Source organism: Aspergillus novofumigatus, assembly GCF_002847465.1.
Source record: "Aspergillus novofumigatus IBT 16806 chromosome Unknown P174scaffold_1, whole genome shotgun sequence".
NCBI lineage: Eukaryota > Fungi > Ascomycota > Eurotiomycetes > Eurotiales > Aspergillaceae > Aspergillus > Aspergillus novofumigatus.
Genome location: NW_020194274.1, coordinates 4,205,821 through 4,230,831, shown reverse-complemented (window position 1 = coordinate 4,230,831; position 25,011 = coordinate 4,205,821). Strand labels below are relative to the sequence as shown.

General features: G+C 50.2%; 10 protein-coding genes across 10 annotated transcripts; 3 read left to right on the top strand and 7 right to left on the bottom strand.

The window, feature by feature from the left end:
- Positions 1-679: 679 nt before the first annotated feature.
- P174DRAFT_46978 (YbhB/YbcL family Raf kinase inhibitor-like protein) lies at positions 680-1,797 on the top strand. The gene is made up of 2 exons (XM_024830574.1): positions 680-1,605; positions 1,743-1,797. The coding sequence occupies exon 1, from the start codon at positions 815-817 to the stop codon at positions 1,445-1,447; it is 633 nt and encodes a 210-aa protein (XP_024687958.1). The 5' UTR covers positions 680-814; the 3' UTR covers positions 1,448-1,605; positions 1,743-1,797.
- A 1,298-nt stretch (positions 1,798-3,095) lies between these two features.
- Positions 3,096-4,898, bottom strand: P174DRAFT_456839 (Zn(II)2Cys6 transcription factor domain-containing protein; the record flags this gene model as incomplete). Its single annotated transcript, XM_024829474.1, has 3 exons — positions 3,096-3,346; positions 3,418-4,284; positions 4,391-4,898. The coding sequence occupies 3 exons, from the start codon at positions 4,896-4,898 to the stop codon at positions 3,096-3,098; spliced, it is 1,626 nt and encodes a 541-aa protein (XP_024687957.1).
- Positions 4,899-5,377: 479 nt separating this feature from the next.
- P174DRAFT_447870 (YbhB/YbcL family Raf kinase inhibitor-like protein) lies at positions 5,378-6,154 on the bottom strand (the record flags this gene model as incomplete). The annotated part of the gene is made up of 2 exons (XM_024828711.1): positions 5,378-5,949; positions 6,016-6,154. 2 exons carry the CDS (start codon positions 6,152-6,154, stop codon positions 5,378-5,380), a joined length of 711 nt encoding a protein of 236 aa, XP_024687956.1.
- Positions 6,155-6,345: 191 nt separating this feature from the next.
- On the bottom strand, positions 6,346-8,007 carry P174DRAFT_417042 (putative MFS efflux transporter; the record flags this gene model as incomplete). Its single annotated transcript, XM_024824568.1, has 3 exons — positions 6,346-6,720; positions 6,790-7,698; positions 7,795-8,007. 3 exons carry the CDS (start codon positions 8,005-8,007, stop codon positions 6,346-6,348), a joined length of 1,497 nt encoding a protein of 498 aa, XP_024687955.1.
- Positions 8,008-8,215: 208 nt separating this feature from the next.
- P174DRAFT_447869 (putative citrate synthase) lies at positions 8,216-9,853 on the bottom strand (the record flags this gene model as incomplete). The annotated part of the gene is made up of 5 exons (XM_024828710.1): positions 8,216-8,375; positions 8,434-8,516; positions 8,577-9,326; positions 9,387-9,584; positions 9,642-9,853. The coding sequence occupies 5 exons, from the start codon at positions 9,851-9,853 to the stop codon at positions 8,296-8,298; spliced, it is 1,323 nt and encodes a 440-aa protein (XP_024687954.1). The 3' UTR covers positions 8,216-8,295.
- A 554-nt stretch (positions 9,854-10,407) lies between these two features.
- P174DRAFT_456837 (GFA family protein) lies at positions 10,408-10,971 on the bottom strand (the record flags this gene model as incomplete). Its single annotated transcript, XM_024829473.1, has 3 exons — positions 10,408-10,488; positions 10,553-10,761; positions 10,851-10,971. 3 exons carry the CDS (start codon positions 10,969-10,971, stop codon positions 10,408-10,410), a joined length of 411 nt encoding a protein of 136 aa, XP_024687953.1.
- A 1,159-nt stretch (positions 10,972-12,130) lies between these two features.
- On the bottom strand, positions 12,131-13,224 carry P174DRAFT_447867 (uncharacterized protein; the record flags this gene model as incomplete). Its single annotated transcript, XM_024828709.1, has 2 exons — positions 12,694-13,224; positions 12,131-12,625 (listed from the first exon to the last, which is right to left on the bottom strand). Exons 1-2 carry the CDS (start codon positions 13,018-13,020, stop codon positions 12,131-12,133), a joined length of 822 nt encoding a protein of 273 aa, XP_024687952.1. The 5' UTR covers positions 13,021-13,224.
- A 604-nt stretch (positions 13,225-13,828) lies between these two features.
- On the bottom strand, positions 13,829-14,789 carry P174DRAFT_447866 (uncharacterized protein; the record flags this gene model as incomplete). Its single annotated transcript, XM_024828708.1, has 4 exons — positions 14,377-14,789; positions 14,202-14,320; positions 13,937-14,146; positions 13,829-13,879 (listed from the first exon to the last, which is right to left on the bottom strand). The coding sequence occupies exons 1-4, from the start codon at positions 14,516-14,518 to the stop codon at positions 13,829-13,831; spliced, it is 522 nt and encodes a 173-aa protein (XP_024687951.1). The 5' UTR covers positions 14,519-14,789.
- Positions 14,790-17,528: 2,739 nt separating this feature from the next.
- Positions 17,529-19,574, top strand: P174DRAFT_509339 (fungal specific transcription factor domain-containing protein; the record flags this gene model as incomplete). The annotated part of the gene is made up of 6 exons (XM_024831542.1): positions 17,529-17,612; positions 17,660-17,802; positions 17,872-17,985; positions 18,018-18,308; positions 18,357-18,616; positions 18,668-19,574. 6 exons carry the CDS (start codon positions 17,529-17,531, stop codon positions 19,420-19,422), a joined length of 1,647 nt encoding a protein of 548 aa, XP_024687950.1. The 3' UTR covers positions 19,423-19,574.
- A 2,412-nt stretch (positions 19,575-21,986) lies between these two features.
- Positions 21,987-25,002, top strand: optB (small oligopeptide transporter, OPT family). Its single transcript, XM_024828707.1, has 2 exons — positions 21,987-24,020; positions 24,093-25,002. The coding sequence occupies exons 1-2, from the start codon at positions 22,310-22,312 to the stop codon at positions 24,758-24,760; spliced, it is 2,379 nt and encodes a 792-aa protein (XP_024687949.1). The 5' UTR covers positions 21,987-22,309; the 3' UTR covers positions 24,761-25,002.
- Positions 25,003-25,011: the final 9 nt, after the last annotated feature.

The window sequence follows — 25,011 nt, the reverse complement described above, 5'->3', positions numbered from 1 at the left end:
TGAATTCATGCTGTGATTGGCTCGTCCGATCTATATGATGGAGACTCCAAGTATACGCGAAATAAACACATTCCGACAACTATCTCGAGACTGATCCATGGATATCTATGGCAGCTGCAAAACTCCAGTGGTGCCTTGGCCTATGTTTGTCTGAGGTTCAGATATTGCTCATCCTCATCGTCCGAGCACGTGTTCTAGAGCAAAGCTGGGGGCATCTTTCTGATTGCCAGAGACTCAATAATTATGCTCGAATATGTGTCAACAAAGGGAAAATCGAGAGCATGCATGGCAATTGAGTCGATAAAGGGAGTCATCAACGTTGTAGTTGCATACGATACTCCCGAAATCTCCCAACTGTACTTGAGGTTGGTTCTGGTCGGAGAGAAGTTCCACTCCACACAATCAATCCGACTGATCGTACATGAGAAGGGGTGAGTTTGCAAGATGCATTCCACAAAATTCTTGGCTGTTTGGTCTACTGGCAGAGAGACCGTATAATTCGCCGAACTCCAGTACTGTCGCCTCCCAAACACAGTGCCTCATGAGGTTATCGAGAAGTGGAAGCAGCACCCGCTACCGGGCCGGTTCAGGCCTTCCTCATTTTATACAAATAGCAAAACCCAGCAGTAGCTTCCGTATCCTTCCTCTCCCAGGTATTGTCTGTTTCCCTGACTTTATCTTATTTTTTTCACTGGCTCTCGGATCAGATTAAATCAAGCTCACGCTCGACTCTTCTCGAAGTGGTTGCTCAAAGTCAAGCACTCAATCTCCATTGCTATCCCGTCGTCTGGGTTGACTGGTGCTAGCCAGCAAAATGACCGGGGTCCTTGACTACCTCCAGTGTGCTCTGGGGAAGCTTCTATATCGCGTTCGTGGCCATGATTCGAAGCAGATCATCAGAAGTGCTGCTTTCAAAGACCTTCCCGAACCCAACATGACCCTTGAAGCGCCAGAATGTGGTCCCACCGGCTCAGTACTGCTTGAGTTCCATACTTGTCTCGCCGAGGACAGCAAGGGTAGATTCCCTGAGCTTCGCTGGACTCCTCCTCCTCAGGGTGACGTGAAGGAGTATGTGCTGATCTGCGAGGACATTGACCTTCCAATTCCACGTCTCGTGATCCATCATGGCCTGTTCTACGGTATCCCTCCCACAACCACCACCGCAACACATGCCGACATCAAACAGAAAAAAGACGCAGGAGAACGACTGACTCGCTCTAATTGGAAGTATGTTCCTAATCTGACCGGCAATTCTTATATTGGTCCTGCTCCACCTCTGGGTCACGGCTTGCACCGGTACATTTTCACCACTATCGCACTCAACGAGCCTCTCCAGTTCGACCAAGGAGAACAAGTCAACAAGCAAATGATCAAAGAGGCCATGGTTGGCAAAGTCATTGGCTGGGGTCAGTGGGTTGGACTTTGGGAGCGCCCTTGGCCCAAATAAGCATACGCCCAAGGTTCTTCATCGATCATGACAAATTTACGAGACTATCATACCCTCGATTGGAGACAAGGAGAGACAGGGAAAGCATGGGAAGGGTCACTGAATTTTATGATGAGCAGGGAAGTAATGAGGTTGAACCGGTAAACTGGTGGCTCCATGTATGCTCTTAGTTCTTTTCGTCTCATCCTTACAACCGAAAAAAGCACTTTGAAAACACATGAAACTCTATTCAAAGGCACATGAACCTCCGCCTCCCTCCTATCTCAAAATAGGATACAGCTGATCCCTCACGCAGGGTCGATAACCACGTCGTTTCAACTAGGTATGCCAGTCAGATTCCGCAAACGAGAAACAAGCAGGACGCAAGGCTCACTGAACTGGAGCTGAAACTGTTCCATGAATATCACTAGCCGGTGAATGATGGACTCTATTGAAGCGTCCCAGGATCGAAACGACACCGTCCCAGTACGGTGCGTATGCACAGTCTCTTTTGGTCGCGCTCGCATGACGTCCCTGAGAGCTTCCAGAAGCCCCAGCAGCCTCATGAGATTGCGACTTAGCAGCATCCGTACAAGCAAAACTGACTCCTCCTCGTTGAGCTCCGTTTGCCCTAGTAGCACGGCGCTTCTAACACAAATAAACGGAGGTAGTTGCTGTTCGAAGGCAAGAATTGTTGGGTCGAACAAGGTGTTCTGCCGGTTGATACTGTACGCCGCACAAATCGCCTCGAATACGAGGAGACATTGCTCTGCTAATGTAGGAAAGGTCATTATGGATGCTTGGGGGCTTCTCCTGCAGTCCTTGCATTTGATGATTGCTTGGCCTTGGCTGCAGACACGATGAATCAAATCAAAGACTGTTCCAAGTTCCACAACAGTGTGGATGCTACGGAGCTCGTTCATGAGATGCAGCACTTCCATGGAACATTGGCACGTATATTCCATCTCCATTGTTGATGCGATGTCGTGAAGACTCGGATGTTGAGAATTGCGAGAATACTAGAGAAGGAAAGTCGTCCGGGTCAGATATCTTGACAATGCGTGCTGACATTGCTAACCTCATCGGCACTGATGAGTAAGGAATCCCGTTGTACAAATCAAGGGACAAGTCCTCTTCAGAGCCGAAAGATCAATGGCTGCCATGAGGGTTGCAGTAACTCCCGTGGGTCCGTGCTATTCACATGCACAATCGCATTCTACCATCGAAGCCAATCCAAACAGCATTTGGAATACACTTCCCGTTAGAACATTGATAAGACAACCTCACCATTCTCTGCAGTTGACTGGACGGATCCGAATGGTCTGCTCCCCTGAACAACCGTGATTGAATGTCGTACACACACGTTTCCATGGTCAGCTGGAGGTCACACCAGTTTCGACAGCAACATTGCGAAAGTCATGTTTGCGAAGGATCAATGATAGAGTAGCGGTGGTACTCGGCGCAGGGACATCATCATGCTGACAGGTGTAAGTTTTGTTCTGGCTTTCTACTAAGCTGCACACTGCTGAGTGAGAGAGCTAGGAACATGCCGACTCAGGGTGATCACGAGGCTGATTCGATCACCCATTTCTCAGACATCGGCCTTGACGGTTCTTGAGATTGAAAATTGATATTAATAAATCATTCATTTAGGCATTGCTTGAAGAGATTATGCGACTATGTCTGCTGCAGAGACAAGTATATCGCTACAGAACCAAACTATCATGGTCACCTGGTGAACATCCTCATCCTCATCATAAACAGCTGTAATCTCCGATCCGTCTCCATCAACATGCTCAACCTTCCACGCGAAGCAGATATGGCCAGAATCTGCTGCGTACAATACCTTATGCGGCGGATGATGGCCAATAGTCCAGTCAGCCTTGCGTACAACACTTGATGTACGAAGAGACATCTCTCCTCCAGCGGAACACAGAAGCCACCGACCATTAAAGGACAATTTTCTACCTCGGCCCTGAAGTGGAAAATACCACTTGCGTGCCTTCGGTTGCTCCCATCCATCGCACTTTCCTGTCCAAAATCAGGCTGAAGAAGCATACGATCGTGCAACTCAGGCAAGACGCCTTCTATCAAACGACCATCCCCAGATATGAGGTCTTCAAGTGTTGTGATCAAACTATCAATGCTGACAACCACCACCATGAGGAGATTAACTCGTGTCTTGGAACAGAGAGCACATTGCAGGATAGTTTCTGCCAAGTGTTGCACGATTCGCTGAGAGCCCAAGACGGAATCAATCGTAGGTGATTGTCCTGTTCGAGAGATACAAATGTTTATACGGATGAGTTCTCTGATCATTTGTTCGGGGCACTGACATTGACACTGGCGACCAGTCGCAGTACTCACGGGCGTGAGGCTCGGAGAAAGATTATTACTTGAAGAACCAACGTCATGCGGACGCTTCCAAGCTCTTGAATGGGCAAGCAGATTGGCTTGTTCTGTTGCAGTCCACGATTTTCCAGACAGCGCCTCTGCCATTGAGAACTGCTGAGGTTTGAGGGAAGCGCCTTTCTTGAGGAGTTCAGGATAAGAGGCTTGAGTCGTCGCAGGGCACTGAGTACTGCTGGTAATTGTCTCGGCGGGCACGGGGGCATCTGCGAGATAAAGGCTCACTGTCGGCGGATGATTCTCTCCTACCGGCGACGACGTGGGAAAGCTCTTCGGTGAAGAATCCGAATCATTGTACCCATGCTTCAAGACAGCCAACGGCCCGTCATTCTTGGGATTTTCGAGGGCTAGTGCATCAAAGAGATCACTCTCCTGGGCAAGTTCGGGACCTTGCTGAGAGAGAAATTCTTGCAGCCAGCTGTCACTGGAGAAATCGATGGCATCGTCGACTATGATACATTTTTCGTCAATGAATTTGCCTGGTTACGTTTCTGAGAGAGTGTAGTCTACCTGCAAATGATGGCCCTTGATCCTTTTCGCCAAAGGTCGGCGTACTCAGATTAGTGTCATCGAGGGAGATATCGTCTAGCATAGTCTGGTCGACGGCAATGGCGTCATATGGTACTGTTTCTGCAAGTCTCTGTGGGAAGTCGACTTCGTCGTCCTTCTTATTGCGGACCTGGCCTTCTTTCGCTTTTCTCTTGGAAACAGGCGCCTTCTTGTCTCGTTGGTGACGGCGAGGTTCGACGCGTTGCGTATCCGGTGGGAGGCCGGCGTATTGGGACTCCCTCCTTTTGGCAGGTCTTCCCAGCCGTCGAGACATGCTGTAGATGCACTCGATGTTATGCTTCAGGCACCTTCGGCAAGACGGCTTCTCATGGCTACACCGTATCTTGGCCTGCTGACATGCGTTGCAGGTCGAACGCACTTTGACGCTCTTGGGAAGTCGATCAGGGGATGCCTTGGACTGTTTGTCTCGGTTCATCCCGACGAAAGAGAGGCACGACCGAGAATGTAGATACTGTTCTGGGCAGTAGGTGTCTTCCTGTTCCAGCCAACTCATTCTCTTGCCGTGGTTTGTATATACGAGTGGATTGCAATTTGGCACTGACGGTCTTCCGTGCGTCGATGGACTAGAGCATCTCTTGCTATTCCCATTCCCTTAAGCCGAGACAATTGAGGGCGCGAACAGACCATGAGGTAGCATTGGCACTGCAGCCCTCTAGCCATTCATGTTACATGGTTTATGTTTCACGGACGAGTGGATGCTGAGACCTGGACTACCGAGGTGAGTAATCCGATATTGATAGCGATACATGCATGGTCTGCGTGTGCGTTGCAATTCTGCTGTAAAAATTGCACTATGCTGATGTGTGCCTGATGGTTACACAGAGCAACGTCTCTACTTATTCTTGCATATTACGTTTGACAGGGCGTTCAGAAAACAGTGTGACTTGATCGCTTCTCGAATTTGATTCGCTTCATCGAGCAACGTAAAGTTCCAGCTACGGCCTTGGTACACGCTGACTGTCCTACATGGAATTATATGACCACCTGCTGTCGATCGACCCCGTCATATGCCTCCATGGGAATGAAGCCCGTGCTCTTCGGTTCCTCAGTCCTGCATGGGGCCGATCTGAACCACGTTGTGGTGGGCACCAATCCTCCCGACGCCGTTGTCGTCGTCGTTGCCGCATCATTGTCGACGTAGAAGAAATTCCCTGCCACAGGCGCTCTCAATCCAGCAACTTCGACGAACTGTTTGATGTCAAACCCTCCCCTTCCCTCTCTTGTCGGGGGAAAGATGTGCCCAAAACATTCTGGAAACACATAGTCTGGGTCTTGCTCGTAGAGAAGATAGACGTATCGATGGCGTGTATACGGTGGCGATTGGGGCGCGATGTATTCTGCTCCAGTCGAAGTCCTGTTGACTAGCCAGCCATTCTTATTTCCATTACAGTGACTCGTAGCAGATGCCGACATGTGCGGCTGGTACCAATGTAAGACTGTAGTTGAGCAGCTTTCCAAGACCACGTCGATGTCGACGAAGAGGAGGAGGTAAGTGCACGCGCCGTTGAGGTTCAAAGTGCTGATGCATGGTATTGGGAGGGCATCTGTTTGTTGTCACCCGCATAAGTTCCATCGTCTATGTCAGTCACTTGGAATCGTGATGGACGTACCTGGTTGTTTGATCGTATCGCCTGGGGAGATCCAGGGGGTCGAGGGGTATCGCATCTGGAGAGTGGGAGTTCCCGGAGGAAGCATCCACTGTGCTGAGGATATGGCTGTGAATAGAATAAACGTTATAAATCCGTTCATGGTGAATACAGGCTACGGGCAATATGCTCCAAATCTTGATAGATTGGCTACCTGTCTGCTCGAAGAGACGGAGACCTGACAGATGAATTTATACGCAGCAGGAGGCCAAAACTACCGAAACGAGTGCTGTGTAACTTAAACACTTCCGGGAAATAAACAATATCAATAAAGCCGTTCAAATGCGCTTTATCTCATCCAGCAATTGACATCTCCGCGAAGCGCCTACGTCTCCATAACAATCCTTTCCAGTAGACCATCCCCAGTAACGGACTCACACTCCACATCGCCCCCGCCACAGCCCAGTACGTAGTCCGATTCCCCCATTTCAGTATCATTGGATGGATGATGGCCGTTGCGGACGCGCCCAGGAAGCATCGCACGAGGTTATTGGCCGCCATGGCGGTGGCCGGCGTGCTGTAGTACAGATCCACGATGAGGACGTTCATCACGTTGTATGCGGCTGTGATGCAGAACGAGATGAGGAACACGAGGGCCAGCGCGACGCTTAGCGCTGGTTTCGCTTCGATCAGTGCGCCGTACCAGGCGACTGAAATGCCTGCTGCTACCTGCTACTTATCAGCACGTGAATTGCAAGTACAACCCTTGAAGTAAAAGAGGTGCAACGGCAACCGTACCGTCATAGGCAGCCCGATCTGCAACCTTGCCCTTTCGATAGGAAACGCGCCATGGTCTTGCTTCTGGTCTTTGGAGATGGGGTCGCCGGCTTTGCGCCGGAGGCGGATGTAGTTCCAGTCAACGATCAGGCCGTTGAAGGTTGCGCTGCTGAGGGAGCCTAGGCCTGCTGGGATGAAGCTGAGGCCGATGCCTAGGTCGCTTAGTCCGTAGATTGCTTTGAATTGGGAGGGGATGCCGGCTGTGACGGAGTAGTAGCTTGCGAAGACTATGCCGTTGGCGAGGACGAGGGGGCCTGTGGGGAGTTGGAAGAGGAGGCGGAGTGTGGATAGGGGATTTGGGAAGGTGATGCTCCTTTTTAGAGGCTGTGGGTGGGCACCACGGCAGGTGTCTGGGGGGCATTCGGGGTCATGGTTGGAGGTAGCAGTAGCATGTTGTTTGTGACGCCGGTTCCAGACTGATTGATTCCATCCTGTAGCTGGGATTGATCCGTCCCCGACAATAGCACGACAAGTCTCTGGGAAGAAGAGGAAGAGCGGTATGAAGAAGGTTACCGCGGCGAGGGCAAGAAACCAGAATATAGCCTGCCAGCCCAGGTACTGGCTCAGAAAACCGCCTAGAATTGGGCCAAGGGATGGAGCTAGGATATTGCCCAGCGAGGTGATCCCCATGTACATGCCTCGCTCGGCGGATGTGATGACGTCCGCTGCCACGGCAGAGGCGAGGGCGACGGTCCCGCTGCTTCCACAGCTCTGTACGGCACGGAGGACTAGAAGAGCAATATAGTTGTGTTGGAGCGCGAGGGCAAAGTTGCCGATGATGTAGATGACGAAGCAGAGGATGTATGATGGGCGTCGGCCGGCCTTGTCCGCGAAGGAGCCCATGAAGGAGGGAGCGAGGCCTTGACATATCTGTCTTCATCAGTGACCACCACTTGGAAAAAAAGGTAAAAGCCAGTGGATGGAGGAATACCATGTATGTAGTAATGGTCAGATTGATCTGAGAACTGGTGACATGTAGATCTGCCGCGATGGAATTGAGAGAGGGTAGTAGATGTTGGCCGAGAAAGGCGAAAAGCTCGAGGCGAGAGCAGCTGCAAGAATGATGAGGCGTTTCTGTCCATTGGTGAAGAGCGAGTACCGCTGTGATGCTGGATGAGAGGAAAGCAGAGGTGTCGATTCAGTGGCTGGTGGTTGAGAGATACTTGACGGGCCTGTCATAGTGTGTTATTCTGACAGCACATAAACACATGCAGTCCATATTCTTTGGCAGAATCACTATTTTTAACTGTTTTCGACCTCATCTTAAGCATAGTTCTCTCTATCTAAATGCTCAAAACTACGAGAGTCCGGCGCATTTCAGTCATATTACCGGGTGACTATACGTATTCTAGGCCTCGATCTCCCGTCGTTAGTCGGATTTAAAGACCTCAAACCATCTTTTCTGATTATGATAAACTACCCATAGACCTCGCTCACACTGACTATCTGGACGTCTGCAATCCGTCGTCATATCTTTGGCAGAGGCTTATCCTCTTTGACTTCCCCGGAATAGATATGAGACGGCCTGAACAACTTGCCGCGTTTCACTAAACGTACTCAAGTCAGAAATTCGCCGATATCTTACCGATTCTTGCAAAGACTTACACATATACTCCCGCCAGTGTGCCATTACTCCCATGATGCGCTGAGCCATCATGGCGGCCGGAATCATGTCTGGTTCGAACCCTCTGCAGACACCCTTAGCCAACGTGTCACCACTCCAGGCTGAACTCAAAGAGGACTCTTACATTCCTGTAAAGACGAAATTCCCGTAGAAGTCAGCATTGGGGTATAGTCCCCTACTCCTGAAATAGTCGTCGGCCGAGGCAACCTGCTCTATCCGCTCGGCGACTTTTAGGAGACTGTTCGAGGACGTATCTAGATCCTTGAGAATGGACCTGATTGGAGCAACTCTGGGGTCCACTCCCTTGTACGAGCGATGTCCGTATCCGAAAAGTCTTCGTTTGCCCTGTTTCACCTCGTCGATGAAGTTGGGGACCTTCTCTAGCGTTCCAATCTCCCGCAGCGCGAGGTTGGCTGACTCGGTAGCACCGAAATGAAGTGGGCCAAATGCTGCCCCTGTTGCTGTTATCAGACACGATATAGGGTCTGTGAGAGATGATGCTGTGACCAGTGCTGAAAATACAGACAGAGCCATGCCATGATCCGCGTTGAGCATGGCAAAGCGCCGGAAACATGATAGCTTTGTGGGGTCTGGGCGTCCGGTAATTTGATCCACCAGACCCGCCATCTGGAACAGATTCTCCAGGTAAGCTTTGTCGCGAGAGGGGTGTTCAAACGGGATTGCTCTTCGATGGCAGTTTACCAACCCAAAAACGACCGCGTAGGCTGCAACGGTTCGAATGATTGCGCGGTCGACCTCTCTGCTACTGCTTTGATATAGATCGGGCTTAGTTGATGCCGGAATACTCTCCGGGACGTATGCTAGACACGCTGAAAGCCCGGCTAACATGAGAGGTAGAGGCGAGGTGGTCCTTCTGTAGTGGTTTATATTGTTAGCCTGGGGCTCGAAGCTTCTGATGACATGGAAGAATCACGGCAGTGTTTCTATGGTCCTGTACACGCTTTTTGGAACCATAGTCATTTCCTCAGCGAGCTTCCGGCTCAATTCCTTCTTCTGCAATGCCGTAGGATAACTGCCCCAGACGAGAAGATGCAGCATATCCTCGAAATCGCTGTCCCATAGCTGCTCCAAAGTATACCCACGAAACAGAAGGAGTCCCTTCTCGTGATCGCTAAGAATCGCAGCTTGTTAGGTGCATCACCTCATATAGAAGCTCAGAGCTCCGTACGAAAAACTTATTCCTGTTTCCAGCACAGTAGTATTCTGCAACCCGGGGTCGTGCACGCGTAGTCCACTGGCGACTTGATCCGCTCGGTCTGCGCCAGCCGCTGGGGCTTTGATCCTCTTGAAGTCCATCGCTGAGACTGCATTTCGTCTGATTGGGATTTCATACTCCGCGTTGGTGCGCGAGTCTCTGATGTGAAGGGTCCCCGATGACATGGTGGCTGTTTTCTGGATCCATTTGAGATATTCCCCTGGTCAATGTGTTCCTTTTATAGTAAAGGTATGTTATAAATGTGCCGATCGGGCCATAGCTCAGGTGTGTTGAGCACGTCCTGAAGGAGGATGGGAGCAAGCAAGCTAAAGTTCCGCACTTTGTTCCGGGATTAGTAGGGAATTTACAGTCCGCCTTATTATTTTCCCCAAGCAACTTGTCACCCATGTTTGCACTGCTTGCTGAGTATTATCCACTGATTGACTGAACAAATTAGAGTGCCTTAAGTTCATACAATACAGCCTGAAGAGTTTACCTCAAGACAGAGTAGATTGAGGATGGCAACTGCGACACATGCGGTTTTGGAATTTGGAATATATATTTAGTTAATACAACACGCTTCCAAATATATGAGACCACTGTTTCGGTGAAAGTAGTACCGTCCCCTGTAGCAACAAGGTGTCTTCAAAACCCAAACTCCATTCTCGTATTGCTGAGCTCGTCGTATATTAAAATGGTGGTTCAGTCTGACCAAAAAAGATTCGTGTTTTCGTCCCATCTATTGGGGCATGTGCTCAAAAGGCTTGGCCAGGTGCTCCTGGCAGAAAGGAAGCTTGCTAACGGTCCAGATTTCGGTATCCTAGACAAAAACACATGTAGTTAGCATATTTAAGCCTATAGCAGCGCCTCCTGAATGCACATACCGGCTTCAGATTCTTCTTGATGTCGGTGTCCAAGGTCCCAGCCTTGATGGCGATGATCTCTGGGGCAGCGTCCGGGTCGTGGGCTATTGGCGAACCACATTCCGAGCAGAACACACGATGAACAGCCTTTCCAGAGCTTCCATTCTTAGCGAAGCTCTTGATGGGGCCATTGATCTTCAGCTTGTCTTTGGGAACGACTGCAACGAGCGCTGCAGAAAGGTGTAACCATTAGCAAACAACGATTATACGTTAATGTCTCGAGAATTAAGAAGCAATAAGAATAAGATTGAGAACGTACAGTAAGTCGAGCCAGTCTGACGCTGGCAGTCATCGCAGTGGTCATATCCCACTAGAGCGGGCTGATCCACATCAATAGTGTAAGTGACTGCGTTGCAGAGGCAGTGACCAGTAAGAGGCATTGTGGCTAGTTCAAATGATAATAACTAATTGGACGAAAGGTATCACGATAGAGTCAACAAGGTGCTCAAAGTTGAGGACCTTTGTAGAGAAATGGCGATGAAGGGGGTATTTATACCCCCAAATCTCCCCTCCTTCTCCTCCTGATGATTTGGAACCACCAGCCATTATTTTGTCAACCACTAGTGGCGTCCCCTATTCAATGATGAGCAAATGAAGCTTATGCCGCTGGGTCAATTGAGGATCGGTCATGTTTGGCTCTGGGAAGAATGATGGAGGGGTGCCGCGGGAGAAGCAGAGAGAGTTGCGTCACTGTCGCGCCCAGCTCATTTCTGCCCGCTTCTCTCCTACTAACCAAAAAGCTTTAGTAGCGCATTCTAGCTCCTCTGCTGGATTGCCATTTGGTCCTCTGATTCGGCCCTGATATTGAGCCATTTGACCAGTATTTGTCAGTGGGCATTTTTAGTTCAAAAGCTCCCATGGAGTTGCAAATTTGATCTGTTGGGGCTGAATGAGGGGCAGCGACCAACAATCGGCGGTATGGATCAGAATAATCAACAATAGACCACTGCGGGGACCACATTCTACTCGGACATTATGATATTATTTCAAATCGACAGGACAAAGTGCATTCTCAACTATCTCCGTTGACCCGACAATGAGCTCTGATTGGCGTCCTTTTGCCCCTGTCGGGATTCCTCAATCCTAGCCCGCCCAAAGATTTGTCACGCTTGCATAAAAAGACTCGGTGACAAGCAGTCCAACGAGCTGAAGCAAGACAGCAAAGCCACTAATACCTTATTCACACTTTGAAGTATCTGACTAACGATAGATTGAGCCGGTCCGCTTGGAACCTCATTTTCCGAATCGGGACCCTCTCGCTTCCTCCAGGTCAATTGGCTGGCAACCTAGCCCGGACGCAACAATGCACTACAAATTCTGTCCTCTTAAGTGACTCGCACCGGTCTATCTCGACTCTCAAGAGACGGAGAATCCATTGGTACGAACCGAGACCATCTGGATTTAGGCAAAGTCTGGGCTCGCGTATCGCCTATCCATACGGCTAATAGCTTCCTCAATCGGCGGGGTATTGCAAGGGCGAAAGTAAACACCACCATTCAGATTCGCACAGGCGTTTTCGACCAGATTTTGTCGATCTTGCTATTCCAATTCATATAGGGTTTTGCCCGGATACGACGATCGGCGCGAGTGCCTCTCCTGATTCTGGGATAGCCCTGTACGCTGCCCCGATATACTGGATTCAGACACGCCATTAATTTGAATTTCCGGTGTTGCCAGGCCCGATGGTTGTCCAGGCCGTAATGACCCAGGAAGCTCGTTGGATGATGGGAAGGGATTTTTCTTATTGGCTGCACCATTCGGTCCATGAACCTGCTGCCATTTTTCACGGGGTGAATGCATTGTTTGACCATACTCCGGCACTGGTAATTCAGCGGACGCTACTGAAAATCTATGCGAAGACGAGGTCGGAGAACCCAAGGAGACAGAGTTGCTTTCCGCACGTTCTTTCAGAAGGTTTGCTTTCATGATCAGTCGATCGACCAGCGTTGAATGCGCTTTCTTCAGGGTCCTCTTGACAAAGCTGGTGGCCCAGATCTGGCATCGCATCTGGATGTCCTCGCGCAGGTACAGTCCCTCCCGGGGGCCTCTGGTAAGCCCAGCTCGATGGTCTCGCGAGGTTCGCCTGGCATATTCCCGCAAACAGTCCATTTATCCCGAATATCGAGTCCCGTCGGTGCGTAGACGTGTGTTTGCAGGCCGCGTGGAAGATCATGGAAACAGCCTTTGTAGCTGACATTGCCCTGAAGAAGCCCTCCGGGTAGATATGAGATCCTGTCGGTCAACTCGTACCAAATGGTGTGGAACTCGTCTGCGGGCGCGAAGCTGGGAGGTTTGCATTGAGCGAAATTGATGACCAGAGGATTCAGCTCTATCATTTCCCTATGGTTGTGCAGTGTCTCCACAACTATGTCTCTGCTGATGTACGAGGGGAGGGGCGTAATGGTGGTGAAAACAGTCTGTTTGACCATTGTGCTGACTGCTGACGCCTTCCGGAGAAAGCTACTTGGTGCCTATGCGAACTTTGATATCAACAAGCAAGCAGTTAAGTCAGGTTGTATCAATACAGTGATCACAGTGCACTGGGGATTTGAAATCTTTCTGTCGTGGAATATAAATCAAGAAAGAGCAGTTTACACATAAAAGCATCAGAGGCCCAGATTGTTGGGTCTTCTTGAGCCTTTCAGCCTTAATAATAATTGCCGAGTACGCAATTATTATGTGGCTTGGATAATCTCCTATTTTTACCACTTCTGTGAAACTGAGTTTGGAGCTGGCGGTGCTCACATGGTCACAGACTCCCAGTGAGCTGCGCTTTTGGCCCCTCCCAACCCCGCACCGATCATTGATAGGAGAGTCAAGTCCTTGAACAAGCCACGGGCGTTCTGATCATCGAGTCATTACAAAAGTATACTCTCCGTTGTTCGACAGAATAATTCAGTTGGACAGTGCTTCGAGGCTTATCCATCAGCATCTGTGTCAGCTTATGAAGCTCACCAACCAAAACTTTTCTCCGTCTTGGTGCCCAACGCTAAGGCTTGTCTAGAATTTGCATGAGGTTATGAGACCCAAATTCTGGCATTTTTAAGGCTAAACTATAGAACTATATACTCCGCGATGAGATGAATCATTTTTCTTGCGAATGTTCCGAGGCTACATGTCATGCCGTCATATCCCGAATTCAAAAGAGGAAGCTTGAAAAGATGGCCAGACACCGCCTCTCCTGAAGCCACAAAACATCCGCATGGTGGAGTCTCCAGCCCCGAAGATCTCTCCTAATCATTCCTGACCGCTGACACTTCTGACATGCTCTATCTTATCGGCAGCGCTCTAGTAGCAGTTTGTCAGTCTGATTATCCAAAATTCAAACCGATATGTTCTGCTCACCTGCATCTGAGCCGCCATCCCGCCCGAGGGGTTCTGCCCTCCATACACAAACGATTCAGCTCTTTGCGCTTCTCGTGCATCATCCTTAGTCACATATGCATCAACGCCTGCGTTGACGGGTGGGAGGCCCAGGGCCTCGTTGCGGTTGGCAATGGAGCGAACCTGAGCGGCGACGGAGCCCGCACCAGGTGGCTTGTTGAATGCGCGACCCTTGGAAAATCCATCAGAACCATAGAACAACAACATCAGCGAGTGGGAGACTAACCTCCGTAGCTTGTATCTCTCGTGCATCCTCCTGGGTGATATGGCTCTGCGGCTTCCTCGAGACCTCATCCAACTTCGTGTCAAAGTTCATCTGCCGCATCGCCAGACTCTGCGCCGTTGCTAAAGTGCAATCAATACCGGATGTTTTCATCTTTTCTACGATCGGGAGAGCTAACCGGCAGGTCCTCCTCTCACAGGCCCTTTGCCTGTCAACTCGCTCTCTGCTTGTGCTATGACGGAGACATCTTCGGGTGTGATGCGCTGGCCAACCTCGGCCGCGCGTTTGAGTTCGCTAACAGAGGGGAGATCGAAACTCATGCTTATATTACAGTTAAACAGGATATTGACCTGTACAGTGAATTTTGGAATAGACTTGGTAGTTGTACGTTATTTGGATCTATCTGTCGCCTCAAGTTGGGATGAAGCGACTTGTGATGTCATGGTGAGTACATCCCGCCATAGGGTAAGAGACGGCGACAATTGCATAACAACAGCGATGATAATGCACCATTTGATATTATGCTTGCCACCTTAGTCATAAAGGCAGTTCAGAGAAAATCGGTTCGTTTCTGATGAGCCCTTCGTCGAGAGTACAATTGAAGATATCCATCTACCCAATCGGCTTCTAGCGCTTGCAAAAGGTAGTTATTGATAGTCTAGATAGAGTCTAGCAGTGCACTATGTACCGGAGTCTAACAAGGTAAGCAGTGGCGGTCGCTTATTCCAATTGGCGGTTGCTATTCCAAGATCGTATCAGTAGATCTCTTAGAAGAACGGGCATATAGAGTACTGAGACGAATAAGAAAAGCTTCGATCTATTCTGAGCCATCGATAATGATTCTTGATCGAGATAACCTAGACAGCAGGTGTCTCCATGGCAGTATGCCAGACGGTCCAGGTATAGCAGACGTACTGCAAATGCCACCACTTAGGCCGATAGCAGCCAAGATTGAAGATGTCTCTGATGATCTGCCATTGGAGGCCCTTTGCGACGAAGCCCCCTCAGCCACGAGAATAAGTAACCTGCCCTCGCAGTCGGTACCAAATTTCGGCACGACGTAGGCAATTGCAACAGCTATAGCTGTGAGGATCTAATGTTCCTCAATTGTCGAGATTGCAGACCCAAGTTCTATTTCTGGAGATGAGAAGTAGGATGTACTCCTAATATGCATAGTGAGTTGTCGATTGCGACACGGCAACACGGTGTCCGGTTCATGGGACAAGCTGAGCTGAGACATCCAACCTGTGAATCAAGTTTTGTCCGAGCGCGAATTGTTTTCATGTCACTTGCTGGACAATAGCACCTAATGCGCCTCTGGTCCACGTGTGGGACTGTAGCATCCTCAGTCGTAAAAAGAGGTTCCAAGGTCTTTGCAACCGTGATATCAACATTGCTACCCTTGAGGATCTCCGCGGAGACTTGCATCGCCTATCACAGCGTCGCAGGCTGAGAGCGAACATTTGATGGTATGTCAACTGTATTGAGGATTTAATGTGATTGAGGTGTGCTCATCCTACACTGGACAACCACACTCTTAACATTTTAGACGCATCGGGTATCTTAAAGCCATGTTGTCTAACATGTCCTGTTAACAGATGTAGGGCTTGTGTGACAGCTGAAGTTCTGCATTTAGACATGTGACGGGTGGCCGAGCTGTATCCATTCAGCAAGACAGAGGAGAACTTGGAAGTTCAGGTTACCTGCACATTTGGTTGCGAGTTCCTCTTTAGAGCAGACATCTAGCGGTCTCAAGTAATGCAATCTTCCTGGTGTCCTTTGGACATGCTGGGAACAAGATTGCTCCTGAATCGCAGGATCGTAGAGCGTCAAAGCCAGCCAATTTGTGTAAGCATGGCAAGAGCTTAGATCTGGCCGTTCTATACGCCATTACACTGTAGAAGCAAGATCGTCGCTATAATAAGCGAATGGCCATAGGCTAGCGAAAGGCCCAGTCACGGCGGCTTTGAGCTGGGAGATGTGCAGATCAGTAGACACAATATTGAATGGCTAGACGGGTGGTCAGCCTGATGTTCCTTTCATACATTTTCCGAGACGATTAATAGCGAGGAAATGTAACTTTGCTATAAATTCGTTCGCAATTGAGACTCATGGATCCCAACAGTACTTCCTGATGTTGCTCGGTGCTTTTTCATCTGGGGTCAAAGCCGGGCGACATGATATGGAGCCAATCGGAGTTACATATACCCGGGCCTGATTGCTTATCTCCGTGCCGGTTCCGGGCCTGGATGCTAGGGTATAACTATAGCGTCATTGTCAACAAGCCCCGGTAGAAGTTCGAGAAGAGGGATACCTATGAATGAGATGGAAGGCCGAGTCATGGCTGAACTATGATATTCAAGACGAGTTATAATAGGCTTTTAGAGGTCAGGTCTGAATCGCGTAGACCGTAAGATCCGTAATCACCACTTATATCCCCTATTCCTCGTCTAGAAAACATCTTGTGTTACATGACTCTCTCCCATAACCAGTAGTAGCCTCGCTAAAGGGTGGTATGAGTCGCGAGCTGCTAAGTGAATACTCAATCTCTATCCTAAGATTACCTTAGCCTCAGCTCAAAATCTCGCCCAAGCAGCCTTCTTCCCAGTTAATGTCAATCGTCGCCAGCAGTCCTGAGGCTTACTTTCTCCACCAGTTACGGACATTATGGCACTATCTCCGAAGGCCCAAACCTCTTCAACTCGTAGCTCTTCTCACCAGTCCAACCGTCATCGCGAAGAGTACCAGGGAGAGAGCTCCTTTACACTATCAGTGCAGGAGCAGAATGCAGAGTCTCTGCTACGTTGTTCTCGATACATGCGAATGATTGCAGATGAAATGGACCCCCAGTGAGATTCATCACCCCTTCTCGAACATTCCAGGGTGGTTCCATGAGCAACGCTAACAAAGAAGCTTATCTTAGATCTTCGCTTAAGCGAGCCAAGAAAGCATGCACAGAGTGCAGACAACAAAAGGTATGCCTCTGCTTACTGAATGCTGGAGTGCATAGTCTACTTCAAATGTTTCTTCATGACTAACTATCAGTCAACAGCACAAATGCGATGCGTACTTGAACCCCGATCAGCCATGCACAAGATGCCGAAAGTCCCAGATTAAGTGTGTCATCTCAGACCCTTTCCGAAGGGAGCATAAACGCCAGTATGTTTTGCGCCACTGGTGTGGTTTGTGTTGACTGAAGGCTGACCAGATCTACGCAGGCGTCGAGCCGAACTGGAACATGAGGCGAATGAGCTCCGTCGACAATTACAAGCTGCACAGGCCCCAAACCATCATGCTTCCCCCATAGCTCTGCTCACAGCTGCAGCAGAGATGGGAGTGCACTCTGCAAGCAGCGAGGTCGCATTAAGTCTTCCTACTCCTCCTGCCCCTGCTCTTCCAACTCCCCGGTTTCTGGTCCTCCTTCTTGTGCCGCTGCTCTTCCTGTTCCATCGTATGCCCAGCAGCTGCTATCCTCGGCAGGTCTAGAAGAGCCTTTAGCCCAAGGGGATATCGAGCCGGACAATCATCGTCTAGAGCCGACTGTTCCTCGTGCCTTGAATAATGTAATGGTCAAGGCAGAGGAGATCGATGATCTGTACCAAGTGTAAGTCAATGGCAGCAGTTTGGATGATGGCCCACCAAGTCTATTTTAAAGCTGATTGTGCTGCTACAGGTTCTTCCGTGAATATTCGCAGTTCCTTCCCATCCTCGACGTCGGGCTGACACCCAATGCATATTACACACAATCTCCTTTTTTGTTCTGGGCTGTTATTGGGGTTGCGTGCAGGTCTTACCCGAAAAATCCAACTTTACTGACAGCCCTCTCGCGGGCATTGTTGAGATGGCTTTACTCTCAGCCTTGTCAACCACACCATGGCACACAGTTCAGGGACTGCTGCTGCTTCTCACTTGGCCCTTTGCAAAGGACAAAACTCGTTCGGACGTGACGTTCACCTTGAGCGGCATGATGCTCCATATTGCCATGCAGAACGGCACGCACATACCCATGTCCAGCCATGAGTTTTCCAGGTTTAAAACTCCCGCACCGACCGAAGCTGATATGGTTCGGCGATCGGAACTGTGGGCACATTGCGTGATTGCATATCAGAAGTGAGTTGTTAAGCACGAGGCTAGCTACCGTTGCTAACAGTGATATAGTTCCTGCATTGTCAAAGGGCAATTGGGTCGCACTCTCAACGATATGCACCAGGAACTCGGGCAGAGCCATCGCTTGTTCCAGAGAATTGCTCCAGGATTGGTGCTGAAGCTCAAATGCTTGGATCTGGTAACCAGATGCAGCGCGGCAGTAGTCGAAAACGGGGTGCGAAACTTATCTTTGGAACAGGAGCGCTCGTTGGATATCATTCTCCGCACATATGAGAGCCAAATCACAGACTTGGAAACCCAGTTCACTTCCGGTATGGCCTGGTTGATCTATTCAAGGACGAACAGCGCTGACGCACATACAGCAGTCGACAGGTTCCATGTAGCTCTGTGCCGCTTGAGTATTCAAGTCTTTCATTTCTACAAGACCGGAACCCTACCTTCAACCGGCGCCTTGCCTCGTCTTTTGGCCGCAGCTTGCCGAGTCATTGACTTCGTCCAGTCTTTAGGTCAAACACCCGGCCGCCTGGTGACTACCCCCGTCCAGATAAACTTCGGGCTCCTCCTCGCTTCAGTGTCCCTGCTCCGCATACTCAAGCTATACACATCGTGCGATCTGGAACTCGAGCGAGCCAGGGCCTCGTTCTTCGCCGGAATCAATCTCGCCAAGGAGATGTCAGTCCAGCAGAACGATAGTGCCGCCAAGGCCGTCTTCATCCTGAACCAGCTCTGGAACAGCACCAAGGCCTACCGCAAGCCCGATGGCAGCGCGTACACATCCCTCCGAGTGCGGGGCCGTCTTGTTCTCAGTCCCGTCCTCGACGCAGTCTGGTGGTGGCGAGACGAGAATGAGCCACAATATCGTACTATGTATCTTCCGCAGGGGGAGGCTGCGGATGGTATTATACCTCCCATGCCTGAAACTCATCCCGCAAAGGCTGATGACCCCATGATCTCAGGAGCTGAGAGCACCCGCAACCCCTCCAGTTCGGCCGCCAGCACGATGGTCAACTCCGCGGAGAGACAGGACTCAGCTTGTGCCGACGACCACTTCCTTGCTGATTTCGAATGGGCCTTGTGCGAAGATGAATTCTTCCTGTCCACCGGCCCGTATACCTAAGATTATCAACAGGGGCCCGAGACGTAAGGTGAACATTTGCGGAAGGATAGTGAACAAAATCCCCTTGGCATTGGTCTTCAGGATTTACAAGTTCGCAGCATTGCCCTGAGGGAGCATCTTTTTGCAATCGGCGGAGCCTTTTTCTACCCAGGAAATCTTTCTGTCAGAGTAGTTGTCAGGGTATTTCCATGTCGATAAGACTACTACTAGCAATAGCAACAGTAATAGTCAATAATGCTAGAAAAAATTATTTGCTCTTCTCCTTCTCGAGCTCCACCTCCATAATAATGCCGAGTAATCTCCGTCGGAGTCCTCTCAGATAATCCTGCGTTTCTAGCGCAATCCTTTCTGAGATCGAAGCCAGATCTCGCCAGAGACTGCGATTGCCAATCAACCAACCCGAAAGCGATTTTTGGTCTTTTTGTAGATTGTAATAATGCTTGATCAGAGCGATACCTTGCTGACACATACTTTGACTTCGTCGCCGACGTTGTAGATAAAGACCGGGATAGTTAAAAGAGGTCTCCCCGTAGCCCGCATAAATGAGACTATCCTACCCTACACTTAAGCGCAACCCTGATAAGACGGTCCACAGTGTCTCGCCCAACTTTGGCTGATTTAGTCCGCCTGAGCTAGCGCAGATAAAGCAGGAGGTTAACAGGCGATATATCCAGGATGAGAATATGGGTCTGTGCCTTATCTGCCTCCCATGCCTTTAGAAACGGCGCTGTAGCGGCCTTAGCGCCGGGCTAGACCTCCCGTCCTATTGGGAAAAGGCAAGCGTAGAGCTTAGAGACAATCTACCAGCGCAAGAGATACCGCTGTAGAAGGTCTAAGCGATTATTGTTCTTTAATCTGGGCAGAACAGTGCCGATTATGAAGTGACGACCGAACTAAAACTAGAATTTATGCTGGTTTGTGAACTTGTGAAATTACTCGGACCTTTGACAGAAAAGGCACGGAGACAGGCGCGCTTGCGAAACTTACTGTCTTACCTCGGGAAGTCAATGATTGGGAGGGGACTCAGGGGAAATTGGTCTGGAATCGAACAACAGGAGTGTACAAAGAAGCATAACAATCAGGAGTTGTCCTTGTCTCAGCTGCTGAACCAAGGGTCAAGTAACACCGGGGACGTGGCCATCTGAGAAATCGCCATAAGGTAAGTAATACTATCGCATAATAAATTCCTTGGTCATATGGGGGAGGTTACAGCAGTCGAAGATCCCAAGGATTTATCCGCTGCGGGCCCATTTGCCCCCTTTTCAAGCATCGAACGGTCAAAGGCCAAGTTCCTCGGGCTTCTCCGCTCCTAATTCTCAACCATCATTGGTGGCGGTTATCGTTGGCTTATCACGGACAAGCCTCAAGGGTGGCCCTGGGCGAGCGCCGCAGCAAGCTTATCATCTGTCTTCTTCCAAACCAATCCTCCGCATCCTCCTCTGGTCCTTCCCATGATCCCATCAATCGATACCCAGTGCCATATCTGATACACTCTTGGACTTCAGATAAGCGAATGTTGCCACCGGAATCAGCGATTCTGCTCCCCATGCTAATCTCGTCTGTCCAGAAGCCACATGATCCTTTGCTGTGTGGGTATGGGAATGTTCAGAAGCAAGCCAGGGGCTACTGTGTGATGCAGAAGACCACGCTACCCCGGATTTGGCATATATGGCCGGCCCAATATAGCCCCAGCCAGCCCCCACCATCTAGTCTTGTCGTTGGTCGCTTGACTTCAGTGTAATCAAGGATAGCCCCGAAGTATTGCCTTCTGCTGATGTCGATCGGGGCTTAAGCGACAAGACCGCAAGAGGGATGTAGAATTCGATCGGTCCTGGCTTTTACCCCACGGTCAGTAATTGGAAGGCAACCTGGGAAGAGGGGAGAATGTGAAAAACCAATTTGATTTGAGCAAAGACGCCGTCGAGTATCCCTGAGACCTTGCACGACCTGGACATGGATTCGGACTTCCGGCGGGGCAATTAGAAGTCGTTCCAACATCTAATGAACTGCGGAGCGATACTAGGGCTCCCGCACGCTGCTATCAGTATTGGACAGCTTCTGAGCGTTCTCATTTCTCCCTTAGCCCGTCAGTTTCTCTGGCGCCATCAGCGTGGTGGGGCACTGCCCTCCAGAAATAAGAAAGACGAAGCTCTGGTTGCGCCCGCTTTCCGGCCATGGCAACAGGGGCGCTAGTGTAGCTCCGTGACTGTCTCGCCGATAACTTGCAGTCTAGGTTCATGTCTTTCATGGATGGAACCCAAGACTTCCAACCGGTCGGGTTCCTCCAATGGGAAGATATCATTGTCGAATCCTTCGTTTTTCACACGTGTCGAGACTCACTTTGGAATCGCCCATCATAGAGCTAATAATCGATCAGACCATGCGTTTATTAACTGGTTACCTATCAGGGTAACATCTGGCAAGAGCAAATGACTTACTCTCTCGGTGGCGGACGGCGGGACCCATCCCTCCTTGAGATATGATCTTTGAGTGGCTGAAATCATAGTAAATGAAAGTATCCAGAGATAACATGGCGGGTTACCGTCGGATATCTGATTGGAATGGGGATAGCGAGTCCTGCTGGGGTGATGGTTTCCAGTCAGTGATGGTTCTCAACCGCGCACCACTCTCACTTCCTTATATAACGTGACCCGCTGCATCTGCTTCGCGTCCGACCTTCCTCCCCCTTCTCTTCCCCCTCTCATCCTTCTCTGATCATCCAGTTCTCTCCCCTGTCGATCGTGTATGGGAACAACCTGAGGTGGATCCTTCTCACGACGGCGTTGCTCCACTATCACTGCTTCTCTTATCCATTGCAGACATCCTGCATTGAAGATCCTCCTCTGTTATCTGCCACAGACTCCAACCGTTCGATCATCCTCTCAGGATGAAGGAGAAGATCGTCGAGCCCACCGTCGCCGTCAGCGACAATTCCCTGGCGGACGAGACGGCGCCCGATGAGGTCTTGAAGCATCTCAAGCATATCAAGGAGCAACATCAGTGGGATCCCAATCTCCCTGACGACGTGGTTGAGGAGCTCGATGAGGCCCTGAACACGGACGACAAGGGCACTCGTGCTGGCGTTGCCCACGAACTTATGGAAAATTCGCCCTACGTCGAGGTTCGCTCCGCGGTTCCAAACTACGATGAAGGTGGACACACAAACACAATCCGTGCCTGGACTATTGGCTTGGTGTTCGCGACGCTTGGTTCAGCTCTCAACATGCTGTTTTCTATGCGCCAGCCATACATCGTCATCCCCTCGTACGTGATCCAGGTCGTCGCCTACCCGGTTGGGGTGGCTTGGTATAAGGTAATGCCCAGCAAGCAGTTCAAGTTCTTTGGCATCGATTGCAACCTCAACCCTGGACCGTTCAGCAAGAAGGAGCATGCTCTTATTGTCATCATGTCCAATGCTACCTTTGCTGGTGGTGCTGCTTATGCGACGGATGTGCTGCTCGCTCAGAGAGCCTTCTACAAGCAGCGGTTCAGTTGGGCCTTTGAGCTTCTGTTGTGCATATCTACCCAGACTCTAGGATTTGGCTTGGCTGGTTTCTTCTATCGGTTCCTTGTCACGCCAGCCGCCATGATCTGGCCCTCTACCCTCATTAACTCTGCGCTCTTTACTGCTTTGCATGATCGCTCAAAGCCCGATCCACGAAAGGTTTCCGGATGGACAATTGGAAAGTACCGTCTCTTTCTGTACTGCATGATCGGATCATTCGTTTGGTACTGGTTCCCCGGATACATTGCTCCGTTCTTGAGTGCCTTCGCTTTCATCACCTGGATCAAGCCCCAGAACCCGGTCATCAACCAGCTCTTTGGTGGTTGGACCGGGCTTTCCCTCGTTCCCATCACTTTTGACTGGACACAGGTCTCTGGTTTCAACTTCAGTCCCCTGATCTCTCCGTGGCATGCGCACATGAATACTCTGATTGGTATGGTGATATTTTTCTGGATCACCACAATGGGCCTGCACTATAGTGGTATGTGGTACGGCAAGTACTTGCCCATTAGCGACTCGAACAGCTACGACAACACTGCCCACCGGTACCAAGTGTCTAAAATTCTCACCCCAAACTATGAGTTTGATCAAGCCAAGTACGAACAGTATTCGCCCCTTTTCCTGTCCACCACATTCGCTCTGAGCTATGGTTTGAGTTTTGCTTCCATGATCGCCGTACTCCTTCATACTGGGCTCTTTCATGGAAAGGAGCTGTGGGCCCGGTTCCGCAAGTTCGGTGAGGAGGAGGAAGACGTCCACGGGCGTCTCATGTCCCGATTCAAGACCGTCCCATTGTGGTGGTATGCCGTGCTTTCACTGGTCATGATCGCAATGGGCCTAGGCGTTGTACTGGGCTATCCGACTCATTTGTCCTGGTGGGCCTTTTTCGTCTCCTTGATCGTCGCCGCTGTGTGGTTTGTGCCCATTGGTCTCGTACAGGCGACGACCAACATTCAGATCGGACTGAACGTCATTACGGAGTTCATCATTGGTTACATGCAGCCGGGACGCCCTATGGCGATGATGCTCTTCAAGACCTACGGGTACATTACCATGTCGCAGGGCCTGTATTTTTGCCAGGACATGAAGCTGGGTATGTCATTTGTCAAAACAGAAGAGACGACAAATTTAGCATGATCATAGAGCTGACTTGAGTACAACTTAGGTCACTACATGAAGCTCCCGCCTCGCGTGACCTTCGCCGGACAGTTGGTCGCCTGTTTGTGGTCCTCGATCGTCCAAATATGCACGATGAACTGGGCACTTGGAGCAATCAACAACGTCTGCGACCCAGAACAGGCCAACCACTACAGCTGTCCCAACGGCCGCGTATTCTTCAATGCTTCCATCATTTGGGGTGTCATCGGCCCCTCCCGCATGTTTTCTCCCGGTCAGATATATTCCGGCCTCATGTGGTTCTGGCTCGCTGGCGCCATTTTGCCCGTCGCCATCTACCTCGGGGCTCGCTACTGGCCTAAGAGTCCCATCCGGTACCTCAGCGCGCCCGTCATCTTCGGTGGTGCAGGACTGATTCCCCCTGCGACACCACTGAACTACATCAGCTGGGGTATCGTAGGTCTTGTGTTTAACAGATACATCCGCAACCGTTTCCGCGGATGGTGGATGCACTACACCTACGTTTTGTCAGCAGGATTGGACGTCGGCCTGGCGCTGTGCACCATCCTGATCTTCCTCACACTTCAATTGACTGACACGAGTTTCCCAAGCTGGTGGGGTACCAACATCGCCGCGGACACCATGGATGCCTCTGGTAGCGCCGTCCAGGTTGTGTTGCCAGACGGTGAGAAGTTCGGTCCCACCTCTTGGTCTTGATGCCGTGCACAGTGCACATCGACTCAGAACATGCGACCTGTTTAAATACAGGTGGAGCAGTGTTTGTCTGAGCCGTGAGGATGTTTGTGGAGGCTCTGTAGTGTTCTTGTTTGGTTGTTATGTCGTCCTGCTGGGACTGGACATGCAACCCATGGCAATGATAATAATGTGATGACTTACGTTAATGGTTGTATGGAGCTAGTTCAGGGTCATAATACTCATAATCTGACAACAACTTAAGCCTTACTGAG